Below are 25436 nucleotides of genomic sequence, written 5' to 3'. Positions count from 1 at the left end.
TGTGTAGCTAGCTCTTTATACATGCTTTGATATTTTGCTGCAGGATCTGTGTTTCAGGAATATGCTACTTTAATAAAAAACTGACTATGCACTCAATTATTCATTCCCATGTAAAGCAAGCAAAGAATAGGAAATTTACCTCACTGATCATTCAGTATTATTAAAATGGGGTGCCTGATAGCATTTTAACACTATACTTTTGGCACTATAAAGAATGAGAAGCCAATGTCTTGTATCTCAAAACAATTTTGATTCCTAAAAGATCATGTAAGCTTCTTACAAAGGAATGGATTTACAATCCCCTAGAGCATTTTTAAATATAATTTTAAAATATATTGTTCTGACATATTATAACAGAGATCTGACCTCTGTGGTTAAAAAGAGATGAAAAAGAAGAAAATCAACTTGGAGTTTGATACTTCACAATGTTTGATTCAATTTCCGGGTTATTATTTCTGCAAAAAATTAGTTACTTTCATTTTGTAAAACAGTTGGACAACCCCAAGAAGTATCATCGTGCTGCCTGTAGATAATAGAAGTTTTGGCTGGACAAAGTCATTCTAAATGTTTGAATTGGATATATTTCAACATCCTGGCCAAATTTTTATTTGCCAGATGTCACTGTTTCATAATAAACATGACATCAATCTAAATTTCTTAAAGAGCACCATTTGTATAAATGATAGCTTACATTGTAGCAACTATGAGTCTAATACACTAACCTTGTATTTTACACAAAAGGCACTTTTTCCAATTCTGTATTAACATTCACAAATTAATTTCTAAATAAATCTTACCTTTTAGCATGTAAAAATAAAGTTTAATCTTCCATGGATGATAATAGATTAACCAAAATGTCAACTAATCAACTCTTCATTCTGATCAATATTTAATTCTAACAGTTCCAACAGTATTTAAATCCTATAACTTTTATTCAAATGTAAACATTCTTTTAAGCTACCAATAAAGGCTCTTTACAGTATTTCCCTTCTTGCTTTCAGTATTTTCAAATAATAAGTTTCTAGTATCTTCTTATAGACTGTCTTTAATGTTCTTTTAGTTAAGAAACACTAGTTCTGCTTACAGGGTGGTTGCAACATGCCACCAACATGAATTAACTTAAAAGAAAAAGCTGGAAGTAAATATAGATGGAACTGCAAAAATAACCCAGAAAATGTGATACCTCCACATATTTAATAAGACAAAGTAATAAAAATCTTTTCTTCAAATTCTATTATGAATTTTATATATAACACCAAAGTAGCAACTTGACATTGCTCTTACTTCCAGCAAGCAATATCAAGAGCTAGATTTAAAGTCCAGAGTTATGATTTACCTTTCTATTGGACTGTGGATCAAACCTTTAACTCTAGTGAGCCTATGATATACATCGTATTTTATGGAAATTCTGTATTTATTGAACAGACAATTCAATGCCTGGATGTTCAATCTATCATTATATACTGAAATTTCTTTTGAGTGATGGTACAGTTTGGTAAAACAAATCCTAGGTATGTCTGCTTAAAGGTATTCTCCCAATCTGTAAAACACACAAAACATATGTGCGTTGACTAATGAGTGGAGCTGTGTAATCCTGCAAAATTTCAAAAGGGCATTTTTGTCTAAGAGGTTAGGTGTCAGCTTTTCCATATGTTCCCTCTGGTGGCCGGTAGTACTTGGGGAAAGCCATCAGCTGAATCATGTTGAAAGCATACTTTCTGCATTTGATATTCTTCAGGACATTTTCTATGCGGCATCCTTGTCTAGTGCAGAGGGGGGGAAAAAGACAACTTCGTGAAACAAGTCATAAATAAATATGTTTTATTTTGTACATTGCAGAGTTTTAGCAACAATTGAAGTAAAAATAACAAAGATAAATCTACAATATATTTCCACAAGTGATGATACATCTTACAGAATTAGATCCAAGGCCAGGCCAATACAGTTATTGCCCTCAAAATTAGGTTATATATATATTTATTCTCACTGTGGCTTGATTAGATGTTATATTTATGATATATTTACTCTAGCATTAGAAATATATTTATTTTAAAAATTATCTTACTTTTTTCAGATTGGTTTCTTTTGCTCATTCATACATGTTAAAGTTTACATGTAACTGTAAGTGTGCAGTTTCCATGAATAAGGCAGTTTTAATGAAATCTGGCCCTATAAATTTGCAAAGAAAAGGTCCACCTTTGTCTCATTTTAAGTTTATGATGAAAGAAAATAAAATGGCTTTCATGGAGCCCAAATCAACTTTCTGTTGTACAAAGAAAGGATGCGGATTCATACAAAGTACAAAATTCACAAGAGCCAACAAAATGCAAAGAAAACTTGTTTAAAATAATATAGACGGATTTTGTAAAGAAAAGGCATCAAAAGCAAAAATTACAAACAGGTTAATTATGTTACACAACATAAGTTATTATATGCCATAGATGGCTTCACAAAAAAGAGTTAGTTATGCAACAAATAATTAAATGGAATACTAAATTATTTGTTAAAACAGAAAGACTCTACTGGTAAGAAATAATGAAAACAGCACACTGAAAATTAATCTTTTGACCTTACCCAGAACACTTAACTTAGTTTTAAATGTCAATGTGTAAATACTTTTCTCTATCTTCTTACATGTTTTGACTAATCGCCACAGAAAAAAATAATAATCACGCTGAAGGTTTTATCATTACATTTTCATACAAGGAATCATTTTATGTGGCTCCTGGCATGAAAACTGCAAAGATAGCACTGTTAAAGGGAATGATTCTATCTAGTAAAGTAGAATTTGGCAATTTTCACACCTGAGTACAAATATTATGCTGGGAAAAATAACTATTCCTGCAAATCTGTCCTGAATTAAAATAAAGTGCTGACAATCCCCTAAATTGGAATTTGATTAGAAGGGGGTGAATCACATTTCATGACTAGGTCACATCTGATCAAGAAACCCTAATGTACATTGGCTGTCTTGGAACTAATGAAACGTGAAAAGGTTTGCTAGAGCTAGATGGTGGATTAAATCAGTTGAGCACAGTATACTTTCTTAATTTCTGGGACGAAAAGGAGAATGTATGCAGTTCAAGACATTGGCTTCTTAAGAACTAGTCTGAGGGTTCAAGAATGTACAATATAGTACAATGGGTAATTTTAAAGTGTTTTTGTTCCTTAAAAAAAGCAACAAACAGAAGTGAACTTTACTGATATTTTGCTAATAGTAAAGCAAGACTTAAAATAAGCCACACAACCAGCAAGTGTGAGCTGACAAGCAGCAAGGCGACAGGATAGAAGTGACGAGAAGTTGGCTTGTTATCAGTTAGACAGCCTGTCTCGGGATCATCCGATTCATTCAGTGCTCCCTGGGTTTGTCTGCTGTTAAACAGGGGAAGTTAGGAACAAATAAAAGACCATTTAATAGGAGAGAAAAGCAATACTTTGGTATTCCAACATCAAAATGGCCATGCAGGATTACAAATCTATACTACATAATTCTATTTTGGGGCTTGACCATCATTCTTTTTAAAATCACATGTTAGGGCTATTCTTTAAAAGGAAAAAACAAGTACCCAAAACTTCCCACTGGTATTATTTGCCACATTACATTGCATTTGTAATTCAAAATGAAATAACTCACATCAAATGAGTAAAATAAATCTGAAATGTTATGAACTGGAAATAAAAGATAAAGGTACTGTATGATTTTCAATATTGGGGGGGGGAATCTCATATGCAACATAGTTTTCAGCATCACCTAGAATTAAAATGGATGGATAATGTTTGTTTTTATACTGGTTTGTTTAGTGGAACTTTATACACAGATCTTAACTTATCCTGCTACTTCTGGATATCCTTGAATCATTGACTTGCCATTCAAAATCTAGCCTCATCCACTTGTTCTGGGATTCATGATGGTTGCACCATCCCAGGGTCATGTGATCACCATTTGTAACCCTACCAGATAAGCAAAATCAATGGAAAAAGCCAGATTCACTTAATGACCGCATGATTCATTTAACAATTGCAGTGATTTGCTTAACAACTCTGGCAAAAAAGGTCCTAAAATGGTGCAAAACTACTTAACCACTGCCTTATTTAGCAATAAACATTTGGGCCCAATTGTGGTTGAAAGTCGAGCACTATCTGTAATTCAGGGCCCGGCTTCATTGCAAGAAAACTCTTTATCAAGATTGCTTTTGTTTTTGAAATTATTTTACAGTTCAGAGACCCCTCACTGGAAAATCTTCCTGGAGATTTGCAGGCTGTTAGTACATGTAGTTTTATTGCAAAGTAAAGGAGAAAGCAGCAAAAGTATGAAAATATGAAGAAGTAGAAGTAGATCCAATTCTCTTATCTTCAAAGAAAATACTTTATAAGACAGCATATGCTGCACATACATTTTGACATTTTAATTTTTATTAATAACATACTTGGATAATGTGCTAGAAGTAATGGAGCCATGTAGGAATCACTGGAAAACAAGAATTTATGTGGTGGTACATTTCTTAAATTCCCATTCCTATCCAATGAGTGTCTAGCTTCCAAAAGGAAGGGGCAGCAATTGGTCATTTGAAGAGCAAAAAACTCAGGAATTTGTGCCAGTTTCCTTTTCTTGGACAACAGTCAGGGAGCTGGATTGCCTTGAACTCAGACTGCCAATGGTTATTCCACGTCTATTTATGAAAAGAACTTCCACAACTTAGTTCTGGATGAACAAATGGTCCTGTGGTGAAACTTTGTAAGGAAAACTAAAATTATCATTCTCTATGAAATATGCTCTCCTAGGTTTTGAGTTCTTCTGAGCCATGATTCCACAGGATAGGGAAGTAAGGGCAGTAATGATACTCATGGACACTATGGCGGTAATCAGGAAACATAAGCTACAGATGACAGGCTTCCTGTATTTGAAGCTAGGCTTTACAGAGTTGGAATTCTTGTTGATCTGCTATCAGTTTTGCTATACCTATAGATGGGGTAGCTTTGTGAGCTTCAAGAATTATTGTTCAATTTTTATTGTAATGTTTCTGTTTTTTTGTGCTGAGGAACTTCAATATTTATACCTTAGGAAGGATAGATCTGTCCCAGGTAATAGCGGCTCATATGACTCATATATTGACTCATATACTGTAGGTAATCATATCATAGGTCTAATTTTCACTTCGGGGCAATTTAGGATGCTGTAATTATAACTTTGCTATCTAGAGACCAATGATATGCAGAAATAAAATTCTATCCTGGGTTAAGCTAGAAACTAGTGTATGTAGCCTGATATGCTGTTTGGCCCCACACCACTGTATATTCAAATGCCTAGGTGTTATCTTATGAAGTGGAGGATTCCTGAACTTATTATTAGTTCTGGCATATCAGTAGACAGTGAGGAGAAGCTTTAATCAAAATATTTGTGTGTACACTCATTTTTAACCCTTTAACTACGTACTTTAAGAATAGATCGCAATGTATGTTATAGATGGATGTTTTTCAAGATTCAGTTTTAAAAACAGAAACTTTATTTGGTGCAAATTGCAGTAGCCCACTTTCTGGCAGCCAAAACAATTTACAGCTATGTAACATTAATTTTGCAACTAATGCCAACAGATTTCCAAATACAATTTAAAGTAAAGTAAAATTCTACCCCAGGGGTCCCCATCCCCTGGTCTCTAGGCTAGTATCGATCTGCAATCCATTGAAAATTGGGCTGCACAAGCGGCAGACCAGCATGCAAAACTCAATTTGTGAATGCATAAGATTAGGTTGCGCACGTGAAACCATCCCCCTGCCACTGCCACTTGCTCCAGGTCTGTGGAGCTGAAAAGACTGGCGACCACTTTCTACCCTATGAACCAATCTTCATGGCTTGGCGCCAGGATATCTTAAAAAATATGCTAGTGAATGGGACTGGCTGATCCCATTTGTTTGTCATGTAAAAATGGTTTAAAAATGTCTATATGTATGGTTCATTTAGTGCCCTCTTTGTAGGTATTTAGGAAGGGTTAGTGTTCCACCAAGCTTTGGATCTGTAAGGATTGTCACTGTTGCTTATGGACAACAGATTTCAGTTGGCACTTTCTATCTGGTTTTATGTATGTAGTTTGTTGTGTTTATCTTTGGAAATGTCTTTAATCACTTTCCAATTCAGCATTGCATATATATATATATATATATATATATATATATATATATATATATATATATGTGTGTGTGTGTGGTGTGTGTGTGTGTGTGTGTGTGTGTGTGTGTGTGTGTGTTTTATTTGTGCTGATAAATAAATAAAGGGAGACTAGGATAGATCTATTTCAAGCTATTTAGCTCTCATCAGCTAGCCATACCTTACTGGGATTCGAACCTGTGCTGTATTGCATCTTAGGCAAACATCTTAGCCATTATGCCACAGGTCTCCTCCTTATCAGCTGAAGCCAGGGAAGAAGGTATATATTTAGTGTCACAACCCCTGGTAAGCCCCAATTATGGGAGGAAGCTAACTGCTTCCATCATCTGTCAATCGGCTCGTCACAAGAGTCCATCACGACAGAAACCCAATATTTTTACTGTTGCCTTTATATATATATATATATATATATATATATATATATATATATATATATAACACACACACACACACCACATACATATATACACACACACACCTTATTAAGATTAATTATGATGTCATTTTAATAAAAGAAATCATTCCACTTATACCATAATTGTCAAAATTAGATCATTCCAATATTCCAGAATTCTTATATTTCTTTTCAGTAAGAATCTGGAATATTTTATGAACATTTTTCCAGTACCATAAAAGGAAAGCACTGTAGTTTTCAATGCTAGCGGGATTTATGGTGGATCACAGCAATTAATCTCTTCACAATGGCTAGTTTTCTGCAAGGGACCAGAGACACGGGAGAGGGTCGGGGTATTGCGGTCGTAACAGGGAGGGGCAGATACGGCGGGGACTTCAGGGCAGGCCATTACCCGGGGAAGGAGGGTTCGCTACATCACAGAGATCCCTCCTTCCGGCCCTGGGGAGTCCCACTCCGAGACCAGATGGCGTAAGTAGTCAGGACCCTGGTCTCAGCTGTTGTCGCTAAATGCCAGGTCTGTTGTCCATAAAGCTCCTCTCGTCCGGGACTTAATTTTAGACGAGAGGGCAGACCTGGCATGTATTACTGAAACCTGGCTGGGCCCAGAGGGAGGAGTCCCCTTGTAGAGCTGTGCCCAGAAGGATTTTCAGGTGCTGCATCAGCCGAGAGCCCAGGGAAGGGGTGGGGGTGTGGCCGCCGTCATCCGGGAGTCGTTAGTTCCTCGTAGGGTCCCTGCTCCGGAGATTGTCGGGTGTGAGTCTTTGCTGTTAAAGTTGGACCTCAAGGGTCAAGTGGGGTTTGCTGCTAACGTACCTGCCTCCCAACAGCGTTGCAGCAGCCCTCCCCTCGCTCCTCGAATCGGTAGCCGAGCTGGCAGTTGAGTTCCCTAGGCTGATGGTCCTGGGGGACTTAAACTTGCCATCGCTCGGTGAAAAACTCTGATGGGGCGCAGGAGTTCATGGCTTCCATGACAGCCATGGGCTTGACCCAAGTAATTCGAGGCCCAACCCATTCAGCGGGACACATGCTTGACCTTGTATTCTCTCGGAGCAGTGGATTTACGATCTTGGTCTGAGGGGGAGCGACATCATACCCTGTCGTGGTCAGACCACTGCCTACTGAGGCTCGACTTCCGGAGGCCAAACCCTCACTGTAGGGAGGAGGGAACCGACCAGGTGGTTCCGCCCCAGGCGCCTTATGGAGCCATCAAGGTTCCAGACAGAGCTTGGGGTTATTCCTGACACTTTCGCCACAGTCCGGTGGAGACTCTGGCTGCTGCGTGGCACTTGGCAGCGTCAGAGGCCCTCGACCGGATTGCGCCACTGCGGCTCCTCCGAGGCGGCGGATCCCGGAGACCCCCTTGGTTTACTGAGGAGCTCGGGAGATGAAGCGCCGGAGGAGATGCCTAGAGCACCGTTGGAGGTCCGATAAGTCCGAATCGAACCGAGCAATGGTAACCACCTGCACCAGGGAATATACTAGGGCACTTAGGTCAGCAAAAAGATCACACATAGCCACCCTGGTTGCATCCGCTGAGTCCCGCCCAGCCGCCCTGTTCAGGATAACCCGCTCCCTATTGAACAAAAGGGAGACGGGGGAACCCCTGCAGGGCAGAGCTGAAGAATATGCCCAATTCTTAGCGGACAAAATTGCTCGGTTTCGGTCGGACTTGGACTCCACACCTGCAGTTCCAGCTGAGGCACAGGGGGATCAAGTAGAACAGCTCTGGGTTGAGTTTCAGGACGTTACCCCCGGGGATGTGGACAAGGCCATGAGAGCTGTAAGTTCCTCCACCTGTGTTCTGGATCCGTGTCCCTCATGGCTGGTTGTTAACTGCAGTGAGGTGACATGAGGCTGGATCCAGGCGGTTGTAACCGCCTCCCTTCGGGAGGGGAACTTCCCCGCCGCACTGAAGCGGCGGTGGTGAGACCCCTCCTGAAGAAACCATCCTTGGATCCAGCTGTCCTCAATAGTTATCGCCCGGTCTCCAACCTTCCCTTCTTGGGGAAGGTTGTTGAGAAGGTGGTGGCCTTCCAGCTCCAACGGTCCTTGGAGGAAGCAAACTATCTAGACCCCTTCCAGTCAGGCTTCAGACCCGGTTACAGCACAGAAACCGCGTTGGTCGCATTGATGGATGATCTTTGGAGAGCCAGAGATGAAGGACATCCCTCCATCCTGGTCCTCCTTGACCTCTCAGCGGCTTTCGATACCATCGACCATGGTATCCTTCTGCGACGACTGCGGGAGGTGGGAGTGGGAGGCACCGTGCTACGGTGGTTCTCCTCCTACCTCTCGGACAGGTCGCAGTCGGTGTTAGTGGGAGGGGAGAGATCGTCCCCAAGGCCCCCTAAATTATGGGGTGCCGCAGGGTTCGGTCTTATCCCCCCTACTATTCAACATCTACATGAAACCGCTGGGAGAGATCATCCGCAGGCACGGGATTAGATACCATCAATATGCGGACGATACTCAACTGTATCTGTCCGCCCCGTGCCACATCAATGAAGCGGTTGACGTGATGGGCCGGGGTCTTGAGGCCGTTATGGACTGGATGAGGGTTAACAAGCTTGTGCTCAACCCAGAAAAGACCGAGTGGCTGTTGTGTTTTCCCTCCCAAGATTTGGCAAACATTCCAACACTCAGGCTGGGGGTCAATTCTACACCCCTCAGAGAGGGTTCGCAACTTGGGAGTCCTCCTGGATCCACAGCTGTCATTCGACCACCATTTAACGGCTGTGACCAGGGGGCATTCGCCCAGGTACGCCTGGTGCGCCAGTTGCGACCCTACCTGGACCGGGAGGCCCTCACAACAGTCACTCGGGCCCTTGTGATCTCTAGGCTGGAATACTGCAATGTGCTCTACATGGGGCTGCCCTTGAGGAGCATCCGGCGACTTCAGCTAGTGCAGAACGCAGCCGCGCGAGTGATTGCGGGTGCACCCCGATTCACCCGCATACACCTATCCTCCGCGAGCTGCGCTGGCTACCTGTCGATCTCCGGATGCGCTTCAAGGTGATAGTAATCACCCATAAAGCCCTACTGGCAGGGATCTGGATACTTGAGAGACCGACCTTCTGCCAATGACCTCCCCTACACCTATAAGATCCCATAGATTAGCCTCCTCCGCATTCCGATCGGCCAGCCAGTGTTCGGCTGGCAACTACAAGGAGGAGGGCCTTCTCAGCAGTAGCCCCGACCCTTTGGAACGCTCCCCGTGGAGATTCTACCCTCTCCACCGTCCAGGCCTTCCGCATAGCCTTGAAGAACGGCTCGCCCGTCAGGCCTGGGGATAAGAATTGCTACCCCGCCCGAATGATGAATGAAAATGTTCTTACTATTTTTATTATATGTTGTTGTCTTAATGTTGTATTCCCCTCTCCCTGGTTTCTGTGAGCCGCCCTGAGTCCCCTCAGGGAAAAGGGCGGCCTACAAATGCTAATAACCATGAACAAACCACTAACAAGGCATGCTTGCAAACAAATGATATTAAATATGCTAGCTGAGCAACTTGCTCAGAAAGAATGTAAGAAGAATATGGTATTTTGCTAACCAACATGGCAAATGTTGATGGTTAATAGATAATTAACATAGTCATTTGTCTGCACTGTTAATTGAATCCTAGCCGTCATCTGAGTAGGCCCTAATGGCAAAATCAATTCTTGATTACTTAATCAGGATTTCTCAGGATTTCTATTACTAGGACATATTTGACAGGGCTAAAAATCACTTAAGTGAATCTGGCACAAATAGGAATATGACAGATCATATATATCTTCAAGTCAACCTTGATTTTTGGTGACTGTATGGACAAGTCGAGGCAATTTTCCCCCCCTGGCAACATTTTGGAAGTGTTGCCACTGCCTTCTTCCCGAGATTTCGCGAGACTGATAGACATAAAGTTACCCTACTGGTTTTGTGTGTAAGAAAGGACTATAATGTGTGTGTGTGTGTGTGTGTGTGTGTGTGCGCACGTGTACACATACACACATGCAAGTATATAGATAGATCTATATGCACACATAAATATATTTTATATTAATTTTAATGTATGCATTTTTAAGGCTGTAGTAAAATAAATTCAGAAGCGTCTAATTGAAATCAAGGAAGAAAATAAAAATGTCACACATTTAAAAATCAAAACTTTAAGAGACTAGAAATAAATTCAAGAACCAAATAATTAATGAAAATTAGATTCTTAACCCCCCATTCACAACTATTGCTACTGAGCACAAATTAACAACACTTCTGTTTCAAGCTTATCTACCCCGAAACATATATTCCAGATTTTTGTATTTTCATAGTAAAGAGCATTCACTCTGGTACACTTAGCTGACTTTTCCTTGATGGTGTTAATAGGGAAATGTTACAAGGATTTCTTCCAAGAACATCTCAATTACAGAAGCAGAATAAGCAAGTAGTTGATGCATCTGTTCGGATATTGAAATTGAGATTGCTGTTCATATACTCATGGTTTGGCCAATATATCACTAACTTCTCTAACTGCAAAATATTCACTAACTAACATCACTGACAGAAAAATGTGGTTTTTACTCACTGATGTTTCCAAGAAGTGGCTAAAATTTGATTACTTGTGTTGCAAGCCATTAGGCTTAATTGGAACTTACATACTGTAAAATTTGTAATTTATCATCTTCAGTTATTGTACTCAACTCACATCCTTTTAATTTGTTTCTTTTAAAATTATATAATGGCTACTTCATCTTTATGTTATTTTTAAGCTGCTGCTTTTTGGTATAATAAGCATATTAGTCTAAAACACAAGATTGCAGCACAAAAATAATTAGATATATACTGGGGAACATGCAGCTTTTTCTTTGCTTGTAGTCTGTATTGCTTTTCAACTTTCTAGTTTGTACTGCTTTTCAACAAAGCTACATCACCTAACAAAAATACTATAGGATTAAGAATTGAGGTATGGCCATCCTCCTCCCCTTTTTGTATCGTTTTAAATACCGTATTTTTAGGAGTATAAGATGCACTGGAGTATAAGATGCACCAAGATTTTGAAGAGGCAAATTACAAAAAAAGTTTTTGCACTCTGCAGACCTCCCAGAAACAGCCCGTTTTTCATGAAAATGGGTCTGTTTTTTGTCAAAAAAAGGACACACATAGCATTTAGGAGGCTTATAGAGTGCTCCTGGGGGCTGGGGGAGGGGAAAGCCTATTTTTCGTTCATTTTTGCCCTCCCCAGCCCCCAGAAGCACTCTATAAGCCTTATGGACAGCCATTTTGGTGAAGGGGGCAGGGTTTCAGGAGGCAAAAAAAATGCTGTATTCAGTATAAGATGCACCCAGATTCCAGCCTCTTTTTGAGGGAAAAAGGTGTGTCTTATACTCCGAAAAATATGGTACATCATAATTTCAGATAATTTTATCTTCTAGCTAGTATGATGAAGAGATAAGAAATAGACTGACAAGGTGCAATGTTATAGCTCAGCAATAGAAACAGTTGCTAAGTTTGAAAACTGATAACTTGCTATTCATGTATGTATGACTACAATTCTGATCCTTGGTGCAGTCAAATTTGCTGGCTTGCAAAAGTAATTATTAGACTATGAACCATGTATTTTCAAGTACAAGGTAAGAACTGTTATTTAAATAAAGAGCAAAGATACAAACATACATAGCTTCATTAATCATAACTTATAAAATCAATATTGAATTGTATTACAGGTATTTAATATCACAACCTTGAATTAATTTAATCTAAATATAGTCACTTTGCACTTCAATAGAACTGTGGCTCTTTTTTTGATTGAAAGAAAAATATTTAAATTCTAACTAGATAACTGCTGAACAAGATAAGATTAGATCAATGAATTTTCTGATGCATATTGAACAGCTTTAACAAGTATGTGCTAAATTTATCACAAATTGAGTTTTGGCAAGATTCAATTTAATACAATAAATCATTCCATGAAAGAGGAGTGATAGAAGAGGATTTTTTTTTTTTAAATGTTGGGATTCAAATTTTTCTTATTTATACATTAGCAGTTAAAAACAATGAGAATATTTTTATCATGGTCAAATATGGTGCAAATAATAAATATGGAATCATAGATCTCTTGGCAAGCACGTATTTCTGATGGCATACTAATCTGATATTAATCTCAGGGTTTTTTATATCTTCAAAGAGGATACAAAATTGTGAAAAGAATTGCTGATGCATACACAAGGATACTTAAGCAAGAGCTCCAAGGAATATTTCAAAATTCAATTCCCCCCAAAATATATAGCTGAATAGTTCTAGGGATCTTAATAGAAAAGCCGAGATATATCAAACAAGACAGTTATAAATTGGCTTCAGATTCTACTCTCTTAGCATATGAAGTTGTCTCAGCTGTTTGTTTTGAATAAACAGATAACGTACTAGCCAGGGTTTGGCAAGGAAACTGAGAACCACTCAATAATGTTAGCAGAAAATCTAGGGTAAATATGTACATTGTCTCCTGGCATTTTAGGAAGGCTTTTCAGGTTGTAGAGCAAATAGAACTATACTTATAGTAACAGGGTGAGAATACAGAAACCTGATTGTATCTAGATGATATGTAATATCTGTATAAGTATTCCTTCTACTTTCAAAATGCTCTTTTGGTTTGTTAATCTCCTTTCTGGTCTTTCCATTTAATCTGAGGGATGGTTTTTGCCCTCCCAAAGTGATCTTTTTATTTATTTGTGTTTGCTTGGAAAAAAATGCAGTGAATAAACAGCCACTGGGGATGAGGGGTTTGGATTATATTTTTACTTTTTTATAAAACTTTCTTTGCCTTCAAATATAGTATATCATTGATTATCATAGGACAATTACACTTGGCAAGTCTCCAAGAGACTGGCCTTCTCTTTCATGGTGCCTGCATTTCTACCTCCCAAACATGAGGTTAGCTTCATCCCTCAAGATCTGGCCATGCCTTCAAACCTGGGGATTCCCAGGGATTGGGAATATCTTGCATAGCTCCTTACTATGGCTAACTTTATCGTCTCTGATTGTGTGCTTTGTAAAGTAGTTTTTTAAATTTTTTTAATGATGAGTGTTTTTATATATTTGTTTTTCTGTTAATAATTGTGCATGTCAGGCAGAGTTACGCTCTTGTGAGATGGGTGGTCACATAAACATGATGAATAAATAAGTTTCATAAGCTAGTCAGAGCCTGCTGGATTGAGCAGCGATAGAAATGTCAGTAAATAAATAAATCATGGAGTCTTCCAGCAGAGAGTGGGACAGACTCTCTATCACATCTGTTTTCTTATTCTAACCCCCAAGAGATAATGGGAATAGACTTCCCTCCTTAAATCTCATTTATCTTAAAAGCTCATTGAACAGCTCTTCCTTAATTGATTTCTGAATTGCAAGTTCACCAAGGTTGTTTCAATATATATTTCTTTAGGAGCAGTAGAAACAGTTAATTTCGTGGTTGCCCCAAAGGTGCTTTTTCAAGAGGCAACTGGACTTTCTTGTTTTTCTTTCAAGACATCTCACTTCTCATCCAAGCTTCTTCTTGGATGAGAAGTGAAACATCTTTAAACAGTTAATCATAGTTAATAAAAGCTACTATTGAATAAAACACCTACATAAATTGTATCTTAAAATAGAATAGCATTTAGATCAGTGTGAGAAATAGTATTACTTCTACATATAAATATTATACAGGAAACACATGCTTATTTATTATATTGACATTTAATGAAATAGATTATGTTGCTTTTTATCTTTCAGAAAATGGAAATACAGTTGCAAGAAAAAGTATGTGAACCCCTTGGGATTACGTGGAGTTTTACATGAATTGGTCATAAAATGTGCTCTGAACTTCATCTAAGTCACAACAATAGAAAAAACACAGTCTGGCTAAAATAATATACACAAACATTAGATGTTGCCATGGTTTAAATTGCACATATGTAAACATTCACAGTGCAGGGAGGAACAACAACTGTGGAAGGAACAACACCCGAAAGTGACATAACTGAACAAAGATTAATGGATCAAAGGTGCTTCAGCACCCGTAATAAAGTTTCACAGAAGTGGAAATGCAACATCTAGAAATATTGGCTAAAGAGTGATGATGAACAAGCTGAAGAAATTGCTCCAACACTTGAACAAATTGACCAGCCGTGGAAGAAACGAACATACAGGAGAAGACCCTCCTGTGCAACAATGATTATGTGAATCAAAGCACAGAAAATTGCTGCAGGCTGTGAAAACAGAGAACAGCATAAAAACAACAGAAACAAAGGCAGAATATAAGGAAAAACAGCTGGATGACAGATTAAAATAGATGGAAAACCAAAGCTTTGCATGGACAGCACTTAAAAAACATTGGAGGAAATGTGATGACAACTTGACATGGCTTAAGATGGGAAATCAAGAAGAAACAGAAGGTTTAATACTGGCTGCTCAAGAACAAGCACTACAAACTAATGCCAGGAAAACGAAAATACAAAAATCCACTGACAACTCATACTGCCGACTTTGTTATTGATATGTGAATGCAGCAGAATCGCACAAACTGATTACAAGCTAGACATGACCAAGTTGCTAAATTAATTCACTGGCCATTATGTTAAAAATATGATTTATCTGTAACCAGAAAGTTACAGGTGAACCATTGGCTTAATAATTGGTTGACCCTCTTTTGGCAGCAATAACCACAACCAAACATTTCCTGTAGTTGCAGATCAGACCTGCACAACGATCTGGAGTAATTGTGGACCACTCCTCTTCACAAAACTGTTTCAGTGTAGCATATTCTTGGGATGTCTGGTGTGAATAGCTCTCTTAAGGTCATGCCATAGCTTTTCAATCGGGTTGAGGGTCAGGACTCTGATTGGGCCACTCCAGAGGGCGTATTCTGTGCTGTTGAAGCCATTTTTGTGTTGACTTATTTGTATGCTTGAGTCATTGTCCTGTTGCATCACCCATCCTCTGTGGAGCTTCAGTTGGCAGACAGATGGCTGTACATTTTCCTGCAAAATGTCTTGATAAAACTCTTGAATTCATTTTCCCATCAATGACAACAATCTGTCCAGACCCTGAGGCAGCAAGTAGCCCCCAACCATGATGCTCCCTCCACCATGTTTTACAGTGGGGATGAGGTTTTGATGTTGGTGTGCTGTGCCTTTTTTTTCTCCACACATAGTGTTGTGTGTTTTTCCCAAACAACTCAATTTTGTTTCATCTGTCCACAGTATATTTTGCCAGTAGTGCTGTGGAACATCCAGGTGCTCTTTTGCAAACTTCAAATGTGCTGCAATATTTTTTTTGGACAGCAATGGCTTCCTCTGTGACGTCCTCCCATGTACTCCATTCTTGTTTAATGTTTTCCTTATTGTAGATGTGTCAACAAAAATGTTAGCATGTGCCAGAGATTTCTGTAGGTCTTCAGCTGACACTCAAGGATTCTTCTTTACCTCATGAAACATTCTGCACTGTGCTCTTGCAGTCATTTTTACAGGAGGACCACACCTAGGGAAAGTAGCAACAGTGCTAAACTTTCTCCATTTGTAGACAGTCTGTCTTACCATGGATACATGAGCATCAAGCCTTTTGGAGATACTTTTGTAACCCTTTCCAGCTTCATGCAAGTCAACAATTCTTGATCGTAGGTCTTCTGAGAGCTCTTTTCTGCGAGGCATGGTTCACATCAGACAGTGCTTCTTGAAACCAGTAAACCCAAAACAGGTGTGTGTTTTTAAAGGGCAGAACAGCTGTCAGCAACACATCCAATATCATCACACTGATTGGAGTCAAGGTTGGCTCACTCCTGGCTCCAATTAGCTCTTGGAGAAGTCATTAGGCTAGGGGCTCACATACTTTTTCCTCCCTGCACTGTGAATGTTTAATGTCATGTTCAATTAAACCATGGCAACATCTAATGTTTGTGTAGTATTATTTTCAGCAGACTATGTTTTTCTATCGTTGTGACTTAGATGAAGTTCAGAGCACATTTTATGACCAATTCATGCAAAACTCCACATAAACCCAAGGGGTTCACATACTTTTTCTTGCAACTGTATGCCTGACGGGTTGAATCCATATTCAGCTTGTTTTGGTATTCAGGTTTCCATTGTAGGAGATGACCAGGCTGAGCCCAAGGAGGTCAAACTCATCATCAATCATGAGTCCTTGAATGTCCAGAGGAGAACTAAGTCCAGCCCATCTTGAATTCCTTTCTTAACTTCCACTAATTCCCCTTGACAGTTAGTAGTTCAGATTCTTGTAGGGAGCTTAAGCTTCCAATAAATCTTTATGCTCATTTGAACTGCCTGAATCTCCTGATTTCTCTGGGCCATGAAATTGATACAAGTGTAGAAAATCTATTTCTCGATATTCAGAATTAACTTGTAGCTAGTAAACAACTAGGTGCTTTTTCATTAAGATTAGTTTTGGATGATGCCAAATTGCAGATTTTGCCTATGTCTAATTCCCAAACTTGTGTTGCGTTTATAGCAGGCTTGTATGCAATGCAAAATTCACTAACTCTAAGTTCTCATTTCTCCATTTTCCTTCTAAACTGTAGTATTTCTATTTCCAAAGTATATATTTTAATTTGCATCAATCAGGAAATGTCACCAATATAGATAACCTTTTAACCAAGTAGCATACATTGTTATACATTTCTTTTGCCAATAACATTCATATCTGACTTACCTGACAATTACATATTCTGCTGAACCATTTAATTCCCCTTAATTCTAGTTCCAATAGCAGTGATTCTAGAAGCTATTTTCTAAGAAATTGGGAAAATGCTATATTTCTTTCCCCCTTTTTGTACGCTTTTGAGTCAGTTTTTACTCATGGTGACTTCCTAGGCTTCAGAATCAAAAAAATCTTGTAAATGTTAGTGTATCGCTATACTGTATTGCATAATTTTTATTTATATCACTACTGCAAACTCCAAAATACCAAAGATTAATACATTATTCATGGGGTTAAAAAGCTATCATTCAAATATCAAGACTGGTCTACCCTGAAGAATGATAATTTATCATTAAATCATAATAAGTGCTATGTTACGATGGTTGAGCTTGTGTGATATTGTTGATGTAAGCTAGCATTTAGTGCCAAGAGAGGTTCACTTTGCAATGCTGTTTTCAAAATGGCAAGACCATCATATGACAATAATTACAACTGATCACTGTTAGCCTAGTCAATATAATCATCACTACTTTACACCATTTCACATTGCAGAAGTAAGAAATGATGCATGTGCTTTGGCTTTCATTCCATTAGAGTGCTTTCAAGTATTCAGAGAATGAAAAGCTTTTCCTACTGCACAGTCCAAAGGACTTTTTTAAAAACTCAAGTCAAGTGCCTGCATTTTCAAATATGTAACTTTTTAAAGGAATGTTTTATCAAACCATCATATAAATGGAGAAACATATATTTACCTAGTAGCATTTATTTTAGATCGTACTTATAAAATATTTTTAAATGAAAGATGTTTAAAAATGCAGAAATCCTTCAAGGATATAGACAAAATTTTCTTCTTTTTTTGAGCTCTAACTTTTTAACATCTCCAAAAATTTGCAATAAATTCAGAAGAATTATAACTTTATTCAGTTGCATCAATTCTGGGCAGATATGCTGATATATCATTTTCATAAACAGTAAAAACACTTTCATGGCAGTTTTCCCCCCATACTAAAAAAAATGTTCCTTATATCTATATTTTGTGGAATAATAAATATGGGAGCACTTTTTCTATGGAAAGTAAAGACAACTGGCTTAATTTGATCTTACTGACAGATCATTATTCAGAGCTTCATTTTTTGTTACCTTGTATGATTTAATGGGTTATTTAAAGTAGTCCCCCTTAGTATTATTGTTAATAGAAAAAGCCTAAAAACGAATACAAGGTTATAATGGACGGCAGATTATTTTTTAAAAGTTCTTTGACTGCTTATGCCATTACTTGTTAATGGTGTTACTTAAATTTTTATTCTGGTGTTATATACATTCCATCAGGAGTAATTCCTGAAAACCATGTATTTTAGTTTGATTCACAAATGGGAGAAAATATGACTCTAGGATGGCTCCACTATAATGGTTAACATCCACTCTCTCTTGTGGTTTTTTATATTTCATATTTTTAATGATGATAGTTTTATATATTTATTTAGTTAATTTTTATACACCACCCAGAGTCACTTTTTGTGTGATGGGCAGCCATATAATGCTTTTATTCCGCCACAATAGATATCTTGTTTTATGGATTACAAGCTGATCGTGAAAGCAGAGTAGCTGTAAATGAATAGAGTTTAGGATTAAATAAATAAAATACACCAATAATCAATGTAAGCACATTCAACATGAAAGCTAGAACATGCATTGCCAATCATGAATGAAAAGCTAAACAGGGATAGGATATATGGCAATAATGGAATATGTGAAATAGTGTAAATAGTATCATGCAACATTAGCAATTTATAAAGAGGTAAAGAATTGAATTGTTCTATGGTCCCACTGATTTATTATTATAGTCATTAGCAGCTTTTCCAAAAGAGTAATTCATCCATTTAATAGAAGGGCATTATTTGAATATCTAATTTCTTTAGTCAAGTCATCTGCATGCAGTTCGAATAATTTATAACAGGAACTGTTATGTTTTCTTTGCATAACAAGGAATATTGATAAATGGCTAGACTTTTAATTTTCTACTGGATTTCAAAGCATGATCAATTAATTCTTGCCAAACAGTTATTCATGAAAGAAGGTATCTGGAATTCAGTATAAAAGAGTTAGTTACCAAGTGTAAACAATGTTTATTTTTTAATTTAAAAAATGTGTTTTTCAGCACTTGTCCAAATTACCAAGTGTACATAATGCAAGTTCCTTTGAAAATAATAAATCTGACCTTTACAAGCTATTATTTTGTTTCATTTAAATTTATTGCCAATAAGGAAATCAAACCACCTCTCCTAATTACGTAGCTTGATTAATTTAATCAGATTCATTGTATAATTACAACTAATTGCAAAGTAATTTAATTTTAAAAAATCAAGTGCCAGCTTAATTAAGTTTGGTTGCTGTACTTTATTTGTCTTTAATTGAAGAAACTCATAAAAGAACCAAGGGAAATAAAGTATGTTTAAAACATAATATATATTTAGCAGTATTCTGACAATCTTTGTGAGAATTCATATTTTAGAAAAAATATATATATATGAAAGTTCTGAAATATGATCCTGGCTTGGGAAAGTAATGAAAACGTCACTTCTTTCAAACTGTACCCTGATTTAGTCAGGGAAGCATAGATTAAAACACATCTAAGAGCTGCAGTGGTGCAGTGATTAGAATGCAGTACTGCAGGCTACTTTTGTTGATCACCGGCTGCCAGAAGTTTGGTGGTTTGGGTCTCACCGGCTTAAGGTTGACTCAGCCTTCTGAATTCGGTAAAATAGGGACCCAGATTGTTGGGGGCAATATGCTAACTCTGTAAACCGTTTAGAGAGGACTGTAAAGCACAGTGAAGTGGTGTGTAAGTCTAAGTGCTATTGCTATCTGCAAACTTGAAAATATGGTAAATAGATAAAATATGAAAATATGGTAAATAGATAACAAACAGTGAAGATTAAGAACATACCTCCTCATGCAGTCCAGTGCTCGAATAAAGAAATCTTTGTGCAAATGATGCTCATCTCTTAAAATTGAACATTGTTCCAGTGTCACTGACATTGATGTCCTATCTTTGGCACTTTTACAGCAGGTGAACCGTACACCATTTAACTTGCGGCAAATCTATAGTGTAAAATGAAGATATCATTTCTTTTCTTTCATATTATAATTTTACACTTCTATACACTTTTACATCCTATTGTTAAGTGCTGTTTTTTGGGCATAATAAAGTTTTTGTTGGATTGTTTATAATGCACAAAGAAAACCAAGTAACTATATTCATAGGCATATTGCTTTATCTAGCACAGGGGTACCCGATCCTGTGGCCTGGTGCTGGGCCACATCTGTTTGGAACCAAGTGTGGAAATGGTGGGGTGAGCGTGTGTGCATGTGAAGCAGCATTGTGGTGTGTGCACATGTGCAAAACCATCCTCTCTCTCACCCACCACTGCCCCCTCAAACAAGGCGGAAAGGTTGGGGAATGCTGATCTAGCATACATAACCATATGCTGTAGAGAAACCAATTCATCACGTCTCAAAAATATTTTCAGCTTTGTTCTTTTGATAACACAAATATAGTTTATTCATTAAATAATACTTTTACAATAATTGTCTATAGTCAAGCAAATGTATAGAAATTTGATAAGAATATAAATGAAATAAATAAAAATCAAGTTCTATTAATATATAGAATGAATATCAATCGTTAGGCTGAATGCATCAAAATTCGCAAGACAGACACCAGTGACAAAAATAAATGTTTTGACTTCGAGTTGGTAAGTCAATTCAAGATGTAGTCTCACAGGAAATTCATTTGCGTTCCTATATCCACTCTTCCCCTGTTCTATGGTTATAGGGAAATGTTTAATTAAATGCCAGCAAGTCATGATAGGGGAGCTATTTGACATGGCAGTCAATGTAGCCTGATATGTAGACATTAAATAATACAATTTCACTTAACAGTGCTTAACAATTTAACTTGTACTTTTGTGAATGGTGGTGGTAGTTTTCATACGCTATTTATTTTTATTATGAATGGGCCTTACATAAGCTAGAATTCATAATTTTTGGATAATTAAAGATGGGATTGCCAGATTTCTTTTGGGATTTTGGTTCTGGATTTCATGGAAATAAATGGCAAATTGAAGACAGTTACAAAAATGGAATCAATGACTGTGGCCGAATGAAGAGTTATTGAACAACTGATTTTTTTGCAATTCCTCTTCGGACATGGACAGGACTTGAAAGTGACCTCAAGTGCTCTAGACAATTGCTCCTCATGAGGAGACTACAAGACAATGATTTCTACTGGGTTTAGAGCTCTGGAAGATGAGGTAATAGTTATTTGAGCAAATTAAGTTGACCTGCTTTTGAAAGGAAACTACCAAATTTTTTGGAGTAAAGATGCACTGGAGTATAAGACGCACCTTAGTTTTTGGGGGAAAAAATAGGGGGAAAAAATTCTGCCTACCAGATATTCATTTTTATTCCCATAACATCAGAAAAGCAAGCAAGCACAATAATATAATAAAACAACACTATTGCCACTTTTTTCTTTCTCCATTTGGCTGAGGAAACTCTTAATAAGTTTAACTAGATGTTTGGGCATTCATCCAAAAGCACTTCACACCTAGTAAAAATGTAACAAAGCTGAATCAACAAACCAGCCAAGCCCTTGCCTGAAGGAAACCATTGAGAAAACTCAGATAGCCAATAGGAAAAAATCTTGCCCTGCCCTTAAAGGGATCTTCCGATTTTCCCTAACCCTAACCCTGTAGGCAAAGCCCAGAAGATCACTTCACTTGTTAACACCTCATTAGGGCTGAAAAAAACTTCTAAAAGGCTACATTTGGAGTATAAGAAGCACCCACATTTTTAGCCTCTTTTGGGGTGGGAGTGCATCTTATACTCTAAAAATATGGTAAGTTTGCAAGTTTGGAAATTGCTTGTTAACAGTTTTTCAACTATTGTGGACTTTTGGATTGACAAATCTAATATCACTAGTGAATTTCCTTCAATCTTCAGTGAAAGAAGTTTTAAATACAAATTTAAGAACTTCGAAACATTTTAAAAAAAGAAACAGCTAAGAAGGATGAGAACTTTGAATTTGGAAAATTCCAAATCGATCAATAATCCAGACTGATTTGAAATTAAGTTTTGGAAGTAATTATCAGAATGATATTGAAAGAGATGCCACTACACGTTTGTACTATATATAAAAGAAATCAAGTGAGAATATAATTAAAAGAAATACTCAAATAATAAGCCATGATAGTTCAGGATAATTTTCCTATATTGGATTTACAAAAGACACATTTAAACTTTGAAGAATTTTGTGAGACGAGACAAAGAGAAAATGAGAAGAAATAAATTATTTAAATGTGCTAAAATGAAAATTATTAAAAGTGGAGGGAAGGAATATAAAATTGGCTTATTTGAACAAGATTATATGTTTATGTTTGTGTGTGTGTGTGTATGTATATGTATGCATGTACATATGTATATATGTGTGCGTGTGTGTGTACGTACACACACACACACACACAAACACACATATATATATATAACATTACTAGAGCAAAGGACGTTAGTGACTGCAAGTCTGATTTTATTGGCTCCAGTAATCCACCTAGAAGCAACTTACAGCAAGAGGAACAAAAAGCACTCACCAACCTGAGGAAAGACAACAACATAATCATTATCCCAGCAGACAAAGGTAATGCCACAGTGGTGATGAACACGTCTGACTACCAAGCCAAACTATTCAACCTACTCCAAGACCCCGCTTACAAACCTCTAAACACAGACCCCACCATCTACCTGGAAAAACCACCAAATCCAAAATAAAAGCCTCTCCCATCAGTGAAGAGATCCGGGCAAAGAATCATCCCCAGAGAGAAATCTTCCAGATGCCCAAAACTATATGGCCTCCCCAAGATACACAAAGAAGGAACACCACTCAGACCCATAGTCAGCTCCATAGGCTCACTTCTACAGAATCTTGCCAAATTCCTTGCCAAACAACTCCAACCCTACGCAGAATCCATCACCTCACACATATAAAACTCATTCCACTTTATAGAAAAAATAAGAAACTAACCTACAACCCAGTGACCTACTCATGAGCTTCAATGTCATATCCCTCTTTACCCAAGCTCCTATAAAAAGAAGGCTTGACAGCTATCCAGAACAAACACAATCCCCCCAAACACATCCTGGACCTGACCAACCACTGCCTAACCAACACATACTTCATCCATAATGGACAAAGATACAAACCGATAGAATGAGCACCCATGGGATCACCCCTCTAACCCATCATTGCAAACTTATACATGGAATATTTGAAACTAACGCCTTAGATAAATCTGAACACAACTCAAACTCTGGCTTAGATATGTTGATGACACTTTTGTGATTTGGCCACACGGGAAATAAAAACTGGACAACTTCCTCACACATCTCAACAGCCTACACCCCTCCTTTCAAATTGAAAAAGGTACAAGACAGGGCTGCCCTCTGTCTCCATTATTGTTTATTATAACCTTGGAAGTATTGTTGAATAAGATACGGGGCTTGAGCGGTCTAAAAGGGATTAAGATTAGACAGCAAGAATACAGAGTCCGCGCATTTGCGGACGACCTGGTTATAATATTGGAACAACCGCAGGAATCCAGTAGGGTCTTAATGAATACGATTAATCAATATGGTCAGGTTTCGGGATTCAAAATAAATTTAGGAAAAACCAAAATATTAGCTATAAATATGAATATCAAGCAGAAGGAAGAACTGGGAGCGATGTTAAGATGTGAGGTAGTTAAAAAAGTCAAATATCTTGGAGTTAATATCTTAACCTCAAATGGGAAATTATAGAAGCATAATTATGAACCACTTTGGCATAGTATACAGTTGGAGTTGAAAAGGTGGGAGAAACTACATTTGTCTTTGCTGGGTAGGATAGCGGCAGTGAAATGAACATTTACCAAAATTTTTATTTCTTTTTCAAATGTTACCAATACTTAAAAGAGATGTGAATCTTTTAGAATGGCAGAAGGGTATCAACAAATTTGTATGGGCAGGAAAGAAGCCGAGGGTAAAGATGAAAATAATGCAAGATACACGTGAAAGAGGAGGATTCAAATTACCTAATTTAAAATTATACTATGATGCAGTGGCATTATCTGCAATTAGTGACTGGACTCATTTAACCAATGATAGAATATTGAATATCGAGGGATACGACTTGGTATATGGTTGGCATGCTTACTTGTTATTTAACAAAAAATTGGATAAGAATTTTAAAAATCATATTTTAAGAAATGCTTTATTGCGGGTCTGGAAAAAATACCAATACAAACTAAATGATAAATTGCCCATGTGGGCAATTCCTAGACATGCAATTGAAAATATGAATACAGAACAAAAACACGATAGAACCACCTATAGACAACTTCTTATTTTAGAAAGAGGAGTATTGCAATTAAAATCTTTAGAGGTACTTAAAGAAGAGAAGGTAGTTCAAACGTGGTTTCAGTATGGTCAACTACAGGCCAGGTGGAAAACAGATCAAAAAATTGGCTTTGTAAAAGTTGAGGATAATTTGTTTAAACAAATAAGAGATCAAAGCTCAATGCATATAAAGAGGATATACAATGTATTAATACAGATGGATTCTGAAACGGAACTGATTAAGGATTGTATGATAAAATGGGCTCAGAATATTGATGAACCAATAATGCTGGACACATGGGAAAGAATTTGGGTAAGAAATGTGAAATTTACACAAGCACAAAATCTGAGAGAAAATTTTTATAAGATGTTTTATAGATGGCACTTAGATCCCAAAAAGCTTGCTTCTATGTATCCGAATGTTCAACCTAAATGTTGGAGATGTGGTTCTCTTGATGCTACATATTTTCATATATGGTGGACATGTCGTAATGTTAAGGCATTTTGGATAAAAATATGGTGGATTCTGCAAAATATCTTCAAAAGAAGGATAAAATTCACCCCCCAGCTGTTTTTACTAGGTATATGTATTGACTTTACGGCAGCAGAGATTAATTTGGTTCTGTACTTAATAACGGCAGCAAGACTCTTGGTGGCGCAATATTGGAAGAAGAAAGATTTGCCTACAATTCAAGAATGGACTTTAAAAGTTATAAACTTAGCCGAAATGGCAAAAATTTCAGCATATCTCAAAGAACATTCAAACGAGAGATATAA

The 25436-nt window shown here is 37.4% G+C and overlaps 1 protein-coding gene across 1 annotated transcript in view; it reads right to left on the bottom strand.

The window, feature by feature from the left end:
• Nucleotides 1-2074: 2074 nt before the first annotated feature.
• The window catches only part of INPP4B (inositol polyphosphate-4-phosphatase type II B), a 235260-nt gene continuing 211898 nt past the window's right edge, over nucleotides 2075-25436 (bottom strand). The window contains 2 exon segments of the mRNA XM_032223560.1: nucleotides 2075-3372; nucleotides 20179-20333. Coding sequence (XP_032079451.1) covers nucleotides 3198-3372; nucleotides 20179-20333 — 330 coding nt within the window. The 3' untranslated portion in view covers nucleotides 2075-3197.

Source organism: Thamnophis elegans, chromosome 9 (genome assembly GCF_009769535.1).
Source record: "Thamnophis elegans isolate rThaEle1 chromosome 9, rThaEle1.pri, whole genome shotgun sequence".
Taxonomy (NCBI): Eukaryota; Metazoa; Chordata; class Lepidosauria; order Squamata; family Colubridae; genus Thamnophis; species Thamnophis elegans.
This window is presented reverse-complemented; position numbering and strand designations above follow the sequence as displayed.